The sequence below is a fragment of the Rana temporaria genome, chromosome 6 (genome assembly GCF_905171775.1).
Source record: "Rana temporaria chromosome 6, aRanTem1.1, whole genome shotgun sequence".
Classification (NCBI taxonomy): Eukaryota; Metazoa; Chordata; class Amphibia; order Anura; family Ranidae; genus Rana; species Rana temporaria.
Genome location: NC_053494.1, coordinates 107,807,901 through 107,826,070, shown reverse-complemented (window position 1 = coordinate 107,826,070; position 18,170 = coordinate 107,807,901). Strand labels below are relative to the sequence as shown.

At 44.8% G+C, this 18,170-nt stretch overlaps 1 protein-coding gene across 2 annotated transcripts in view; it reads right to left on the bottom strand.

The window, feature by feature from the left end:
* STAT1 (signal transducer and activator of transcription 1) overlaps positions 1 to 18,170 on the bottom strand; it is a 112,479-nt gene that overhangs the window by 972 nt on the left and 93,337 nt on the right. For both annotated transcript variants that reach the window (XM_040357140.1, XM_040357141.1), the window contains exons 20-23: positions 16,628 to 16,767; positions 5,974 to 6,159; positions 742 to 817; positions 510 to 600 (exon numbers count right to left, since the gene is read on the bottom strand). In XM_040357140.1, the coding sequence (XP_040213074.1) occupies positions 510 to 600; positions 742 to 817; positions 5,974 to 6,159; positions 16,628 to 16,767 (493 nt within the window). The remainder of the gene's footprint in view (positions 1 to 509; positions 601 to 741; positions 818 to 5,973; positions 6,160 to 16,627; positions 16,768 to 18,170) is intronic.

Sequence of the window (18,170 nt, the reverse complement as noted above, 5' to 3'; positions counted from 1 at the left end):
CTTTGCAAGTAAAAACAATTATTTCTTGAGTTTGGCACAAAGTTGGACCGGCTAAAGCCTGGTACACACAATCAGTTTTTTCACGGACAAAGCCTACGTAGGACTTTTGTCCGAAGGGCGTTGACCAGGAACTTGGATTGCATACAAACAGCAAAGAATTGTCGGCCAACAAACACAAAACTGCGTGTTTTTTCAGATCTTTAGCGCCACCCTTTGGGCAACTTCTGCTAATGTTGTGTTATGGTTAGCATTGCTTCTGAGCATGCGTGTTTGTACTTTGGAGTTTTGTCCGAAGGACTTGTGTACACACGATCGGATAATCTGACAACACACAATTGTGTTTTCTGGGGCTGGAAGCGCAATAAATCTGGTTGCAATCACTATCAAGCCGAACTGCCTTGTGGACTGTTGATACCTGTACAAAAACACCGTACTTGAGGCGGTTTACCCCAAGAGATGGCAAAATACAAGGCTGCTCCCATTACAAAATTCACTTAATTGATACTCACCAAACCTTCAGGTACGAGCCTTTCTAAATGAGCATAGTCATCTGGAGACATTGGTAACAGAGAATCGGCTGTTGCCAGTCTTGAAGGGTGTCTAGGACAAATAGAATGAAAACAATTTGTTTTATGCCAGTAACTCATTTTCCAAAGGGATGATCAGGACAAAGAAGAAAACCAATTAGCTTAATGCTATAAAAATACTTTTACATTTAAAAATACTCAGCACTATACTTACACTTCAGATACTGATATTAATTCTGTTTTGATGTATCCTGTTGTTTTAGGTCCATCAAGATCCATTGGTTCAGGAACTAAGAAATAAGAGGAATTACAATTATTAAGATGTCTGAAGAGTTTCAAACTTTATCCTCTTCCTTTTCAACATTTCTGATGTCCGTTTTTATGCATTGCTGATTTCTTTGGCACAGCTATCTGTATCCAGAGCTGTTTTTTTTTACCACAATGTTAATTGAGGCCCAATACATAGGGTAACAGGTGTTTAGGAATGGGATGGTAAGAAATGCCTATTTTCTTATGTGTATATATGTTTCTATGCATCTTTTCTATACTATAAAGTCTATGGGCCTAATCCTCAAAAACCCGGCGCAACGTAACTTTTGCCATTTAAGTTACACCACCGCAAAATCTCTAACTAAGTGCCCGATCCACAAAGCACTTACCTAGAAATTTTGAGCGGTGTAACTTAAATCCGTCCGGCGCAAGGCGTTCCTCTTCAACTGGGGGCGATTCCCATTTAAATTAGGCGCGCTCCCGCGCCGGCCGTACTGCGCATGCTCGTGACGTCATTTTCCCGACGTGCATAGCGCGAAATTACGTTACGCCGAGCTTTGTGGATCGCGACGGGTCAATAAAGTTGCGTCGGGAAAAAAAAAAGATACGGCGAAAAAAAAAAAATTTAAAACAAAAAAAAAATGCGTCGCTGGACAGAAGAGTCTGCTTTTACAAGGTGTAAACAGTTTACACCTTGTAAAAGCAGCCCTAATTTTACACATGCAACTTAATACTTACGGAGAAAAAACGAAGCTGAAAAGCTTCGTGGATCTCCGTAAGTGCTAATTTGCATACCCGAAGCGGCATTTCGACGCAAAATGCCCCCAGCGGTACTGCATCCTAAGATCCGGCAGTGTAAGTCCCTTACACATGCCGGATCTTCTGTCTATCTCTTGGAAACTGATTCTGTGGATCAGTTCCAAAGATAGAAACAGGGATACAACGGCGTATCAGTAGATACGCCGTCGTATCTCTTTTGAGGATCTGGCCCTATATTCTGCTTTGTATATAAAAACTGCTTTAATAAAGTCCTTACTCAAAATGGCCTCTAGGAACACCCCCCCCCCACGAGTTAAGGATGGCTGAAGACAAATATGGCGTGTGCCCCCTACGTGCACGTACACTCTCACTCTACAAATTTGGATCAGCAACAGAGATTCAGAGTAAGCCCGCTTGAGGCTCTGGTCTATTACACAGGTGCAGCGTTAAAGTGGTTGTAAACCCCTTCGGGAAGTTACACCTACAGGTGAGCCAAGATTAAGGCTGAGGCCCCGTACACACGACCGGTTTCCTCAGCAGAATCCATCAAGAATCTTGCTGGGAGATATTTTTTTGCCGAGGAAACCGGTCGTGTGTACATTTTCGTCGAGGAAACTGTCGAGAAACTCGACGAGACAAAAAGAGAGCAAGTTCTCTATTTCCTTCGACGGGAATGGAGAAACTTGCCTTGTCGAGTTCGAAAACGATGTGTTTCGCCCGTCGAGTTCCTTGGTCGTGTGTACGAGGCTTTACCTGTAGGTGCTTGCAATATCTTTGAGACCTACACGGTCTCTGAGATATTTGCAATTTCCCTGAGCACCGCTGCCTTCTTGGCATGCAACGTCTTGAAAGGGCACTCTGTGAAAAGCGGCTCCCGTGCGCATGCGAGGGGTGACGTCCTCGCCACTCCGGCCAATCACAGCGCCGGAGCGGCGATACCCGGAAGTAACCTCAAGGAGAGATGTCGCCGCTGGAGGGGGGGACGAGGACCGCTGCGGGGGCTTCGATCTAAGGTAAGTAATTCATAATGAGCTAGTATGCTAGTCATACTAGCTCATTATGCTGCCTTTGTCTTTCAGGTTTTAAAAAATAAATACAAATAATTTGGGGGTTTACAACCACTTTAAGCCTCAACATTTACAAATTATGATAAGCTTGTTCTTTTGTTTCTCTCTTCTGACCCCTTCTGGACATTCAGAAACAAAACTGTGGGGAATGAGGGGCAGGGAATCTTAATATCAAACCATCTCTCCTTTCTCTTTTCAGTCTAAATTTATGAATAAATTTGATTTTTTATGTTTTATTGGATATGTTTTATAACAGAAAGTAGTAAATATTGTTTACTTTTCATCGAATTCAGCTTTAATCGCTTATCTAATAATAATAATAGAAAAAATATGTGGTAATCAAATACCGCAAAAGAAAGATCCATTTGTGTGAAAAAAAAAAAAATTATCTAAATGTCATTTGCATACAGTGTTGGATGACCGCGTAATTGTCAGTTAAAGTAGAGAAGTGCTGATAGCAAAAAATGGTCTAGTCATGAAGGGAGTAAAACCTTCTGGAGGTCAAGTGGTTAAACTTGATGCAAGCCTTCTGGTAGTCTATTCAAAGTGACAGCCAGCATTTTCATTATCATCTCCAAAATAGACCCGAAGATTGCTCTGAAAGCCTCAGCAAAGCTATTCAAAGCTCTCTAAAATCATTGAAGCTTTACAAAAACTGTCACAATTCCATATCCTACTCAGGGTTCATTGTACTCCATTGTACTCCATTGTACCTGCACACACTGGGTGATTAGCCAGATCACTCTTGCCCTAAATGTCAGCATGATCATGGAGATCTCTGTCCCAAACCCCATCTCTACTGGTTAACATGGTTAATGCAGTGTTCCAGGTTAGCACACCACTAGACCCTAAATGCTGCCTTTTGAATGTTTTGGGAGATGTAGAACCCGGGGATTTTGCACGAGAGACCATATCCAGAGCCCTGTTTGTGGCATGGAAATTGCTCACACACTAGGGAACACAGGTAACCCCTTGATCGCACCCTAGTGCCAGTGACATTTTTACAGTAATCAGTGAATTTTAATAGCATTGATTGCTGTAGAAATGACAATGGTCCCAAAAATGTGTCAAAGTGTCCGATGTGTCTGCCATAATGTCACAGTCCCGACAACAATTGCAGATTGCCGCCATTACTAGTAAAAAAAATAATAAAAATAAAAATGCCATAAAACTATCCCCTATTTTGTGAATGCTATAACTTACTATAATATATGCGTACTGCGATTTTTATTACTAAAAATATGTAGAAGAATTTATATCGGCCTAAACTGAGAAAAAAAAAATGGGAAAAATTATTATAGCAAAAAGTGCAAAATATTGTGTTTTTTCAAAATTGTCGGTTTTTTTATTTTTTTTTGCGCAAAAAATAAAAACCGCAGAGATGATCAAATACCACCAAAAGAAATCTCTATTTGTGGGGGGGGGGGGAAGGATGTATATTTGTTTGGGTACAACATCGCACGACCGCGCAATTGTCAGTTAAAGCGACATAGTGTCATATCGCAAAAAATTGCACGGCTTTTATTTGCATAGTAACATTGGTCCAACTTGGAGCAATGCGAGTATGCATAGGCCATGTCTGTGGGATTCCTGTGCAAGTGACTAATCACCACTACAGTAATTGCCAGTATCTTCTGGGCGTTTTTCACAGAATGTCTTGCATCTCTCTAAATCAGTGCTTCTCAATTATTTTCTGTCATGCCCCCCCTAGGAAGAAGAAAACATTTTGCGCCCCCGCGCGACTGTAAATAGTATCATTTGTCTATAAAATTGTTATAAGTACACCTCTGCATAACACTGTATCCACATATCCCCCCACACAGTATTGCCCTTCTTCACATATCCCCCCACACACAGTATTGCCCTTCTTCACATATCCCCCCACACACAGTATTGCCCTTCTTCACATATCCCCCCACACACAATATTGCCCTTCTTCACATATCCCCCCACACACAGTATTGCCCTTCTTCACATATCCCCCCACACACAGTATTGCCCTTCTTCACATATCCCCCCACACACAATATTGCCCTTCTTCACATATCCCCCCACACACAGTATTGCCCTTCTTCACATATCCCCCCACACAGTATTGACCCATCACATATCCCCCCCACACAGTATTGCCCCATCACATATCCCCCCACACAGTATTGCCCCCTTTACATGACCCCATCACATACCCCCCCCACAAAGTATTGCCCCCTTTACATGACCCCCATCACATATCCTGCACACAGTTTCCCCCATCACATAACCCCCCTTTTCCCCCCACAGCACAGCCCCCACTCCTCATTCTTAACATTTCCATATATTTTTCCTCCCTTCCTCCCTACCTGTAACTTTTCAGCGCGGAGAGCAGGAGGCGGGACATTCGTCAAGTGAAGCCGCAGCAGCACTGGGCGGGGCGGGGAGACTTTTGGGCGAACTGGTGATTGGCTGCTAGGACCACCTCCTAGCAGCCAATCACCTGCCGTCCAACATGACAGGCTGCTACCTCTCTGGTCCCGTCCCCCAGTTCAAAAATGTCCCGCCTCCCGCCGTCCGCTCCTCTAACTAGCGGAGGAGGCTGGGGACAGAAGCGGATACTAAATGGCGCGATCGCCGTGGTCCGGAACGAGCCCCCCTTTATGGAGCCTCGGGCCCCCCCTGGGGGGCGCGCCCCACTATTTGAGAAGCACTGCTCTAAATGAATACAAAGCATTCTTTGATTGGATGAAATAATGATTGTGACTTCACTGCTACGTCTCTTCACCTTGTTCAAAGAACACTTTGAATTTTAATTGAAAAAGCTCTCGTGGTCACTAGATGATTGTAGTAGTGATGACTAGAACAATGATTTTTTGCTTCCCCCGGGATCCCACAGGCATGGCATACGTATACTTACAATTGTCTCAGCTGGTGCAATACGTCTATGCCAGTGTTTCTCAACTCCAGTCCTCAAGGCGCCCCAACAGGTCATGTTTTCAGGCTTTCCATTATTTTGCACAGGTGATTTGATCAGTTTCACTGCCTTTTTAATTACCACAGCCGTTTCATCTGAGGGAAATCCTGAAAACATGACCTGTTGGGGCGCCTTGAGAACTGGAGTTGAGAAACACTGGTCTATGCAAATAAACAAACCTGAAATTCTGCTCCTCCTCATTACGCCTTCCTCAACCAGCACTAAAATGAATGGTGTCGGTGAGGTAACAGCACTCTCTCTGTCATGTGACAATGTGCAGTCCTAACAATTGGTTGCCAGGCCTGAGCACTGTCACAGGGGAGGAGATCACATGCAAGGTGAGTAGAAGTGGGTTGGGAAAGGCCTTTGCTGAGACACAATAATGATATACTCGTATATATACCATCTGTAGGTCTGGTGTAGTATCTTCCAAATGCTGCATCTTTTGGTACGTCTGGATATAAAAATTTCAGTGGATTTTCAGGAATGTTTTCAGCTGCCATTACTTTATAGTTGCGAATAATGTCTGGAAACGTCACAGCAGAAAGCTCCCTCTTTGTATAAGGCTCCACAGAATGAAATACTGGCTCTGAAATTAGATACATGGATATAAAAGTAATCTTATAGTTTATCATTACATATCTCAACGTGCCCATTGTATTATTATCTCATGTTATCAGGTTGCCATTATTATTCAGGTTATATATTTAAAGGTAATATTGTATTTCAAGTTTTTTTTTATAGATTTGAGATCTGATCAGCATAGTGTTCATTCAAAGTTTCACAGTTTCATCGGGTTTCATAATTGGTAAGTTTGAATAAATACACCACTTCCCATATCCCTCTATATTGTGTTCAATAAGATGCCCATCTAAAGGTTTTTGTGTAAATTAGCAACACGTTCCCACTGAAACCACCAATTGTGGAAGGGAGTTCCACATCCTTACCACTCTGAGGCCTCGTACACACGACCGAGTTTCTCGGCAAAAACCAGCAACTCCAAGAAACTTGCTGGGAAATATTTTTTTGACGAGGAAACCGGTCGTGTGTACATTTTCGTCGAGGAAACTGTCGAGAAACTTGACGAGCCAAAAAGAGAGCAAGTTCTCTATTTCCTCGACGGGAGTCCAAATTGGCTCGTCGAGTTCCTTCGACGGGCTGGTTTTCGACGAGAAACTCGGACATCTGTATGCTAAGAAACCCGCGTTTGCTCAGATTAAAGTATGAGACGGGAGTAAAAGTAGCATTTGTAATGGAGATAACACATTTTTAACCACTTGCTTACTGGGCACATATACCCCCCTCCTGCCCAGGTGAAATTTGAGCTTTCGGCACTGCGTCGCTTTAACTAACAATTGCGCGGTCGTGCGACGTGGCTCTCAAACAAAATTGACGTCCTTTTTTCCCCACAAGTAGAGCTTTCTTTTGGTGGTATTTGATCGCCTGTGCGGTTTTAATTTTTTGCGCTATAAACAAAAAAGAGCGACAATTTTGAAAAAAATACAATATTTTTTACTTTATAAATATCCCAATTAAAAAAAAAAATAAAACACATTTTTTTTCTCAGTTTAGGCCGATACGTATTCTTCTACATATTTTTGGTAAAAAAAAAAAAAAAAAAATCGTAATAAGCAACTGGTTTGCGCAAAAGTTATAGCGCCTACAAAATAGGGGACAGAATTATTATTTTTTATTATTTTATTATTTTACTAGAAATGGCGGCGATCTGCGACGTTATGGCGGACACATCGGACACTTTTGACACATTTTTGGCGCCATTCACATTTATACTGCGATCAGTGCTATAAATATGCACTAATTACAGTATAAATGTGACTGGCATTGAAGGGGTTAACACTAGGGGGTGAGGAAGGGGTTAAATGTGTGTCCTATATAGTGTTCTAAGTTCTAACTGTAGGTGGAGGAGGGGTGACTGGGGGGGGTGACCGATCTATGTCCCTATGTACAAGGGACACAGATCGGTCTCCTCTCCAGAGACAGCACCGCTGTCTCTGTGTAAAACGGCAATGAGAGATGATCTCATATGTTTACATATGAGATCATCTCTCATTGGCCGCACAGATCGCCTAGCAAACGGCCACTCTGATTGGCCGTTCGCGGCGATCTGTAATTGGCTGTGTCCAAGGGACACGGGCAGCACAGAAGTTCCCCGCTGTGCGCTCTGGAGCGCGCGCGGGGAACGCGCAAAGGGGCGGACGTCAATTGACGTCCACTTGGCTTTTCAGGTCCGCGCTGTAGCCGTCATTCGACTATAGCGCGGACCCCTAGTGGTTAAAGCTGTAACAGACTGAAAAGTGCAAATCGTCTCTTACCAAACTTTTATTTAACACGCAAACACATGAGATTAGCAAAAGCAGCCCCAAGAGTTTAGCCAGTGAAATCGAACTTCCCCTGCCGTTGTACAGTACAGACCAAAAGTTTGGACACACCTTCTCATTCAAAGAGTTTTCTTTTATTTTCATGACTATGAAAATTGTAGATTCACACTGAAGGCATCAAAATTATGAATTAACACATGTGGAATTATACATAACAAAAAAGTGTGAAACAACTGAAAATATATTTCATATTCTAGGTTCTTCAAAGTAGCCACCTTTTGTAGCAGACACATCTCTAGAACTGTTAGGAGGAGACTGTGTGAATCAGGCCTTCATGGTAGAATATCTGCTAGGAAACCACTGCTAAAGAAAGGCAACAAGCAGAAGAGACTTGTTTGGGCTAAAGAACACAAGGAATGGACATTAGACCAGTGGAAATCTGTGCTTTGGTCTGATGAGTCCAAACTTGAGATCTTTGGTTCCAACCCCTGTGTCTTTGTGCGACGCAGAAAAGGTGAACGGATGGACTCTACATGCCTGGTTCCCACCGTGAAGCATGGAGGAGGAGGTGTGATGGTGTGGGGGTGCTTTGCTGGTGACACTGTTGGGGATTTAATCAAAATTGAAGGCATACTGAACCAGCATGGCTACCACAGCATCTTGCAGCGGCATGCTATTCCATCCGGTTTGCGTTTAGTTGGACCATCATTTATTTTTCATCAGGACAATGACCCCAAACACACCTCCAGGCTGTGTAAGGGCTATTTGACCAAGAAGGAGAGTGATGGGGTGCTGCGCCAGGTGACTACCTCTTGAAGCTCATCAAGAGAATGCCAAGAGTGTGCCAAGCAGTAATCAAAGCAAAAGGTGGCTACTTTGAAGAACCTAGAATATGAAATATATTTTCAGTTGTTTCACACTTTTTTGTTATGTATAATTCCACATGTGTTAATTCATAGTTTTGATGCCTTCAGTGTGACTCTACAATTTTCATAGTCATGAAAATAAAGAAAACTCTTTGAATGAGAAGGTGTGTCCAAACTTTTGGTCTGTACTGTATGTGTTGTATGTCACCGCGTTTCAGAACGAGGAGATTTTGGCTTGACAGTGTGTACGCAAAGCAAGCTTGTCAAGTTCCTCAACAAGCCCAACAAGGAACTCGACGAGGAAAATGATGTGTTTCGCCCCTCGAGTTTCTCGGTCGTGTGTACGAGGCCTAAAAGTAAAGAAAATTTCTTCATGAGCTCTTTAATAGAGCTGAAACTAAGCAGTGCTCTAATCTGCAAATACAAACTATTGAACAGTGAGCTAACATTAGCATCACAAGTGAGGTATAGGAGGCAACTCTAAGGACCTGCTTTACAGTCTTCTAAGGCAGGCCATACTTTATGCAATTTTCTTTCCGTTAACACAGTTTTTTCCCATCAACACAGCCAGTCACTGTTGCTGGGGGAATGACTCATGCAGTCTTCCCCACTGACAGAATATGGGCAGCTATAGGTGGGCAAAAAAACAGCAAAAACAGACAGGCTGATTGTACTGAAGTCAATTGATGGATCAACTTCAGTATAACCAGCCTGCCCATAGAGGGCTTAAAAACCCGCCATTTCTAGCAGTGCTAGAGATACAGCGGGTAAAATAAGTATTGAACATGTCACCATTTTTCTAGGTAAATATATTTCTAAACGTGCTATTGACATGACATTTTCACCACATGTCGCTAATAACCTATGCAATCCATACATACAAAGAAACCAAAACAAATACGTTCAGAAATTAAGTTATGTGTAATCAAATGGAATGACACAAGAAAAAAGTATTGAACACATGAAGAAAGGGAGGTGCAAAAAGGCATGAAAAGCCAAGATACCAGCTGAAATCTATCAGTAATTAGACAGCAATGCTGCCCCTTGTCAGTACAAATTAATATCAGCTGGTTCAGTCTTAACTCATGGCCTATAAAAAGGTGTCTCATTACCAAGGTGTCACACAAGAAACATCTCATGATGGGAAAAAGCAAAGAGCTTTCTCGACCTTCGCAACCTTATTGTTGCAAAAAATACTAATGGCATTGGTTACAGAAGGATTTCTAAACTTCTGAATGTTCCAGGGAGCACTGTTGGGGCCATAATCTGATAGCAGAAAGAACATAATTTTACAATAAACCGGCCACGATCAGGTGTTCCTCCCAAGATTTTACAGGAGTGTAACTAAATATCAGAAGAGTTGTCCAAAAGCCAAGGATCACTTGTGGAGAGTTTCCGAAAGACCTGGAATTAGCAGGTACAATTGTTTCAAAGAAAACAATAAGTAATGCACTCAGCCGCTATGGCCTATAAGCACACTCGCCACACAAGACTCCATTGCTGAAGAAAACGCATGTTGAAGTTTGCTGCACAACATTTATACAATCCTGTGAAATATTGGGAGAATATCGTCTGGTCAGATGAGACCAAAATTGGACTCTTTGGATGCCATAATACACACCATGCTTGGGGTCAAATGGCACTGCACATCACTTCAAAACCACCCCAATACCAACAGTGACATTTGGAGGTGGGAACATCATGGTATGTAGAGGCTGACCGATATATCGGGCCGATATTCGGTCATTTTGGAGAAATCGGCATTGGCCGATAATTATCCAAATGTGGCCGATATTTAGCACATCTGCAGCAGAGTGTGGAGAAGGAAGGAGGAACATGGGGTTCCCCTCCCTTCTCCACACTGTCTGCAGAGCAGCGCCGTGTGTGTGAAACAGAGAAGGGAGCTGTCGCTAGCACGGTCTGATGTCGGGGTGGGCGGGACTCAGCTGTCCAACACCAGCCAATGGGATGAGATCATTGGCTGGATAGCTGCTGGGGCCTGCCCACCCCGGGTCCTGCCCACCTCCAACATTACAATGAATCTGAGCTCCTCTCTCTCTGCTCTCTGTAGCACCATGTGAAACTGTATGAAGAGAGAGTGAGTTTCACACAGCTACATTATGTGCTGTGAAACCTGCCAGTGCCATCTGCTAATGCCAACCAGCCAGTGTCATCCAGTGCCACCTGCCAATTCCATCCAGTGCCACCTGCCAATGCCATCCAGTGCCACCTGCCAATGCCATGCCAACTAGTGCCACCTGCCAGTGTCATCCAGTGCCACCTGCCAACTAGTGCCACCTGTCAATGCCATCCAGTGCCACCTGCCAGTGCCATCCAGTGCCAACTATTGCCATCCAGTGCCACCTGTCAGTGCCAACTAGTGCCATTTAGTGCCACCTGTCAGTGCCAACTAGTGCCATCTAGTGCCACCTGCCAAGGCCATCCAGTGCCACCTGCCAGTGCCAACCAGTGCCACCTGACAGTGCTAACTATTGCCATCCAGTGCCACCTGCCAGTGCCAATTAGTGCCACTTGCCAGTGTCACCTTAGTGCCACGTGCCAATCAGTGACATCTGCCAGTACCAACTGCCAATGCTAACTAGTGCCATCCAGTGCCACCTGCCAGTGCCATCCAGTGCCACCTGCCAATCAGTGCCATCTGCTAGTGCCAATTGGTTCCATCCAGTGCCACCTGCCAGTGCCATCCAGTGCCACCTGCCAGTGCCATCCAGTGCCACCTGCCAATCAGTGCCATCTGCTAGTGCCAATTGGTTCCATCCAGTGCCACCTGCCAGTGCCAATTGGTTCCATCCAGTGCAACCTGCCAGTGCCAATTAGTGCCACCTGCCCAAAAAAAAAAAAAAAATCGGCATCATATATCGGCCGCCCCGATTTCTAAATATCGGCATTGGTATCGGCCAGAGAAAAACCCATATTGGTCGACCTCTATTGGTATGGGGCTGTTTTTCAGGATACGGCACTGGCAAACTGTACTGAAAAGTGCACCAAGATATTCTTAATATAAATCTGCTGCCATCTACCAGGATGAAGAAGATGAATTGTGGGTGGACATTTCAGCAAGACAATGATCCCAAACGCAATGCCAAGGAAACTCTCAATATTTGAACCCAATAGAAAATCTATGGAAAGAACTAAAGATCAGAGTTCATAGAAGAGGCCTACGGAACCTTAAAGGGGTTGTAAAGGTTTGTTTTTTATTTTCTAAATAGGTTACTTTAACCACTTCCATACCAGGTACTTACGCAGCTTCCCGCCCAAGCCAATTTTCAGCTTTCAGCACTGTCGCACTTTGAATGGCAATTGCGCGGTCATGCTACACTGTACCCAAACAAAATTGGCGTCCTTTTTTCCCACAAATAGAGCTTTCTTTTGGTGGTATTCGATCACCTCTGCGATTTTTTTTTTTTGCGCAACAACTAAAAAAAGGCTGAAAATTTGGAAAAAAAATTACGTTTTTATTTTTTTCTGTTAATTTTTTTGTAAATAAGTTTTCTCTTTCAATTACGGGCACTGATATGGCGGCACTAATGGGCACCGATGAGATGGCACTGATGGACATCAATGAGGTGGTACTGACGGGCACAGATGAGGTGGCACTGATTGGCGGCGCTGGTATGCGACACTGATGGGCACACATAGGCGGCACTGATGGGCACACATAGGCGGCACTGATGGGCACACATAGGCGGCACTGATGGGCACACATAGGCGGCACTGATGGGCACACATAGGCGGCACTGATGGGCACTCATGGGCGGCACTGATGGGCACTCATAGGCGGCACAGATGGGCACTCATGGGCGGCACTGATGGATACTTATGGGTGGCACAGATGGGCACTGATAGGTGGGCACTGGGCATGGATGGGCACTGTGGGGTGGCACTGATGGACACTGGGGTGGCACTGATGGACACTGGGGTGGCGCTGATGGACACTGGGGTGGCGCTGATGGACACTGGGGTGGCAGCACTGATTTTTGCCAGGTTGCCAGTCAGTGCCCATTTGTGGGCACTGACTGGCATCTTTTTTCTTTATGCTTTTTTTTTTATTTTATTTTTATTTATTTATTTTTTTTCTGGCATTTTTATTTTTTTTTGCCCACCCTGGTGCTCCAGGGTGGGCATCCCTGGTGGTCCAGTGTGGCGATCCGAGGGGGGGCTGCGCTGATAAACAATCAGCGCTAACCCCCCCTGTCAGGAGAGCCGCCGATCGGCTATCCTCTACTCGCGTCTATCAGACGCGAGTGAGGAAGAGCCATCGACGGCTCTTCCTGTTTACATCGTGATCAGCCGTGGTTGGACACGGCTGATCACGTGGTAAAGAGTCTCCGCCGGAGGCTCTTTACCGAGATCGGAGATGCAGGGTGTCAGACTGACACCCCGCATCACCGATCGCCGCGATGCGCGCCCCCACGGGCGCGCGCGGCATGAAATCCTGCAGGACGTTCTAGAACGTCCTGTCAGGATTTCATAACCACTTCCCGGACGTAAATCGGCCATAGGCCGGGCGGGAAGTGGTTAAGCTAGTGCATTGTTTGTTCACTTACCTTTTCCTTCTATTTCCCTTCTAAATGTTTTTTTTCTTTGTCTGAATTTCTCACTTCCTGTTCCTCCCCAGTAAGCTGTTCTAAAAATCTTTCCACCGCTCAGATGATGGTGGAAAGCTTACTGAGGAGAAACAGGAAGTGAGAAATTCAAACAAAGAAAAAAAAAAATTTAGAAAGGAAATCGAAGGAAAAGGTAAGTGAACCAACAATGCACTAGCTTAAAGGAACCAATTTAGAAAATAAAAGACAAACCTTTACAACCCCTTTGAAGACTGTGTGGAAGAATGGGTCAAAATAACACCCAAGCAGTGCATGAGACTAGTTTCTCCATACAGGAGGCGTCTTGAAGCTGTCAATACCAACAAAAGATTTTGTACGAAGTATTAAATGAATTTCAGTTGACGTGTTCAATACTTTTTCCCTGTGTCATTGCATTTTATTACACATAACTTCATTTTTGACCTTATTTGTTTTGGTTTCTTTGTATGGTTGGATTGCATGGGTTGTTACTGACACGTGGTGAAAATGTCATGTCAATAGCACCTTGAGGCTGGGTTCACACTGGTGCAACAAACGCTCCGACATTGGGAGCTCATGTCGCATGACGTGTGAAAATCAATGTTTCCCTATGAGAACTGGTCGGACACATGTCGGTCCGACTTTGAAAATGCTCCCTGTACTACTTTGGTCCGACTTTGATCCTACTTCAGCCCATCGAATATCATTGAAGTCAGATCAAAATCGGAACGCCGTCTTGCATGCTCCGACTTTGGCATGCAACTTGTGCTCTGCTGATCTTGAGGGGGAACTCTACGCCAAATTTTAAATAAAAAACACGGCATGGGTTCCCCCTCCAAGAGCATACCAGGCCCTTCGGTCTGGTATGGATTTTAAGGGGAACCCCCTACGCCGAAAAAACGGTGTGGGGGGGGGTCCCCCCCAAATTCCACACCAGACCCTTATCCGAGCACGCAGCCCGGCCGGCCAGGAAAGGGGGTGGGGACGAGCGGGCGCCCCCCCCATCCTGAACCGTACCAGGCCGCATGTCCTTAACAGGAGGGGGTGAGTGCTTTGAGGCAGGGGGGCGCCGTGGGGCCCCCCACCCCAAAGCACCTTGTCCCCATGTTGATGAGGACAAGGGCCTCTTCCCGACAACCCTGGCCGCTGTTTTTTCGTGGTCTGCGGGCGGGGGGGCTTAATAAGGGGGGCCCTCAGATCCCGGCCCCCCACCCTATGTGAATGAGTATGGGGTACATCGTACCCCTACCCATTCACCTGGGGGAAAGAAGTGTCAATAAAAAAAACACACTAGACAGGTTTTTAATGTAATTTTTTAGTCAGCTCTCTTCTTCCGACATCGGGGGTCTTCTTTCGACTTCGGGGGTCTCTTCCGACTTCGGGGGTCTCTTCCGACTTCTTCTCCCGCTCTCCAGTGCCTTCTGCCTAGCTCCTCCGCTATCTTCTGCTAGCTCTTTTACTAGCGGTGGTCCGGTCTTCTCCGTCGTCTTCTTCCGTTTGTTGACACGATGCTCTCTCCCGCTGTAATGCAGTGTGTGCAGTGCACAACGACTTATATAGGCATGCCTATATGTCGTTGCGCACCTCGCACACGGCATTACAGTGGGAGAGAGCGTAGTTTCAACATCGGAAGAAGAAAAGAGGGAAGAAGACAATGGAGAAGATCAGGGCAACGTTAGTAAAAGAGCTAGTAGAAGATAGCGGAGGAGACCGGCAGAAGAACCGGAGAGCGGGAGAAGAGGCTGGAGAGAGAGGAGAAGTCGAAAGAAGACCCCCGGAGCTGCCTAATAAATTACTTTAAAAACCTGTGTAGTGTGTGTTTTTTTTCTTGACACTTTTTCCCCCAGGTGAATGGGTAGGGGTACGATGTACCCCATACTCATTCATATAGGGTGGGGGCCGGGATCTGGGGGGCCCCTTATTAAAGGGAGCTCCTGGATTCCGATAAGCCCCCCGCCCGCAGACCCCGACAACCAACGGCCAGGGTTGTTGGGAAGAGGCCCTTGTCCTCATTAACATTGGGATAGGGTGCTTTGGGGTGGGGGGCCGCAGGGCGTCAGGGTGCCTGGTATTGGCTGGGATCCAAGTCCGATCCCCGTTCATTGAAAGTCAGAGGTATGTCGGCTTCAAGTCGCAGGGCAAAGTCGAATCCAAAGTAGGACGGCTGCTGTGTTGCACCAGAGTGAACCCAGACTTAGGAATATATTTACCTCGAAAAATGGTGAGGTGTTCAATACTTATTTTACTCGCTGTATGTTAAAGAGGAACTGCCGTATGCTCACATAAATTGTAATAAAAACATCTTTGCCATTCTGAAGCTTTCTTCCAACCACTTTGCATATGTATATATATATATATATATATATATATATATATATATATATATATATTCTGTACTTGCCAAATATGCTGCAGAAATCTCCATCTGGCTGCAATCATTTTAACTGTGGGCAGCTGAAGCTGAGGCTTTGTACACACGACGGAGGAACTCGTCGGAAAAGACACATCGTTTTCCTCGATGAGTTCCTTGTTAGGCTTGTCGAGGAATTCGACAAGCTTTCTTTGCGTACACACTGTCAAGACCAAATCTCCTCGTTCTCAAACGCGGTGACGTAGAACACATACAACAGCAGGGGAAGTTCGATTCCACTGGCACAACCCTTGGGGCTGCTTTTGCTAATCTCATGTTACTGCTTTTTAAGTAAAAGTGTGGTAAGAGACAATTTGCACTTTTCAGACTGTTGCAGCGTTACAAATGTGCTATCTCCATTACAAACGCTACTTTTACCGAAGGTGCGCTCCCGTCTCATACTTTATTCTGAGCATGCGCGGGTTTCTTAGCATACACGTGTTTCTCGTCGAAAACCAGCCCGACGAGGAACACGACGAGGAAATTGAGACTCTCGTCTAGGAAAAAGAGAACTTGTTCTCTTTTTTCCTCATCGAGTTCCTCGATGAAAAACATACACATGACCTGTTTCCTCGGCAAAAAAGCTCTGCCAACAAGTTTCTTGATGGATTCTATCGAGGAAAACAGTCATGTGTACGAGGCCTGAGAGAGAGATGTGCATGATGTCACAAGCCTAGGCTTTTTTACAGACAAGAAACAGGAAGTGGGCTGCATATGGTATTTACTGGCAGAACATAAATATTTTACTATCCAAAGTTAAAACAAGTGCAGAGGATTTAATAGATGGGAAAAAAAAAAGGTCTGAAGTTCCGATTTAAATTAGTGTTTGCATCCTACGAATGTGCAGCTGTCTTACCATTTTGTGATCTCTCCACCCAGGTAAATGTGATGGCTCCTTCTTTACTGCTTTCACTAAACCTCAATAAAAATGTGCCGGGTTCTTTGTCTTTTAGTAGCATACGCTCTTTATCTTTGCTTATAAAACCCATAATACACCTAGAAGTTTACAAGAAAAAGCATTATTGTTGTTTACAAGTAAATCTAGGACAATCACATGATAGCTGCACAATAAACATAGGATTTTTGTACTCACCATAAAATCCTGAAGTTCACTGAGCAATAGGGATGAGCTTTATGTTTAAGTCGAACATGAGTTCGACTTGAACATTGGCTGTTTGCCCGTTCGCCGAACAGCGAACAATTTGGGGTGTTCACGGCAAATTCGAAAAGCCGCGGAACACCCTTTAACCACTTAAGGACCGCCTCCTGCACATTTACGTCGGCAGAATGGCACGGTTGGGCACATGCACGTACAGGTACGTCCTGTGCTAGTACCCAGCCGTGGGTCGCGGGCGCGCGCCCGCGACCCGGTCCGTAGCTCCGGGACCGGGGACCCACGGACCCGATCACCGCTGGGGTCCCGCGATTGGTCCCCGGAGCTGAAGAACGGGGAGAGCTGTGTGTAAACACAGCTTACCCGTTCTTCACTATGGCGGCGGCATCGATCGTGTGATCCCTTTTATAGGGATACACAATCGATGATGTCACACCTACAGCCACACCCCCCTACAGTTGTAAACACACATGAGGTCACACATAACCCCATCAGCGCCCCCTGTGGTTAACTCCCAAACTGCAACTGTAATTTTCACAGTAAACAATGCATTTTTTGCTGTGAAAATTACAATGGTCCCAAAAATGTGTCAAAATTGCCCGAAGTGTCCGCCATAATGTTGCAGTCACGAAAAAAATCGCTGATCGCCGCCATTAGTAGTAAAAAGAAAAAAATAATAAAAATGCAATAAAACTATCCCCTATTTTGTAAATGCTATAAATGTTGCGCAAACCAACCATAAACGCTTATTGCGATTTTTTTTTTACCAAAAATAGGTAGAAGAATATGTATCGGCCTAAACTGAGGAAAAAATTTTTTTTTATATATATTTTTTGGGGGATATTTATTATAGCAAAAAGTAAAAAATATTGCATTTTTTTCAAAATTGTCGCTCTATTTTTGTTTATAGCGCAAAAACTAAAAACCGCAGAGGTGATCAAATACCACCAAAACAAAGCTCTATTTGTGGGAAAAAAAGGACGCCAATTTTGTTTGGGAGCCACGTCGCACGATCGCGCAATTGTCTGTTAAAGCGACGCAGTGCCGAATCGCAAAACCTGGCAGGGTCCTTTAGTTGCATTTTGGTCCGGGTCTTAAGTGGTTAAAAATCTTTGGGTCTGGTATAAATATTAAGGGAAACCCCGTACCAAAATTAAAAAATAAAAAGTGTGTGGGGATCCCCCCAAATTCCATATGAGGCCCTTCAGGTCTGGTATGGATATATTATTATTTTTTTTTTAATTGAGCAGGGTTCCCCTTAACCACTTAAGACCCGGACCATTAT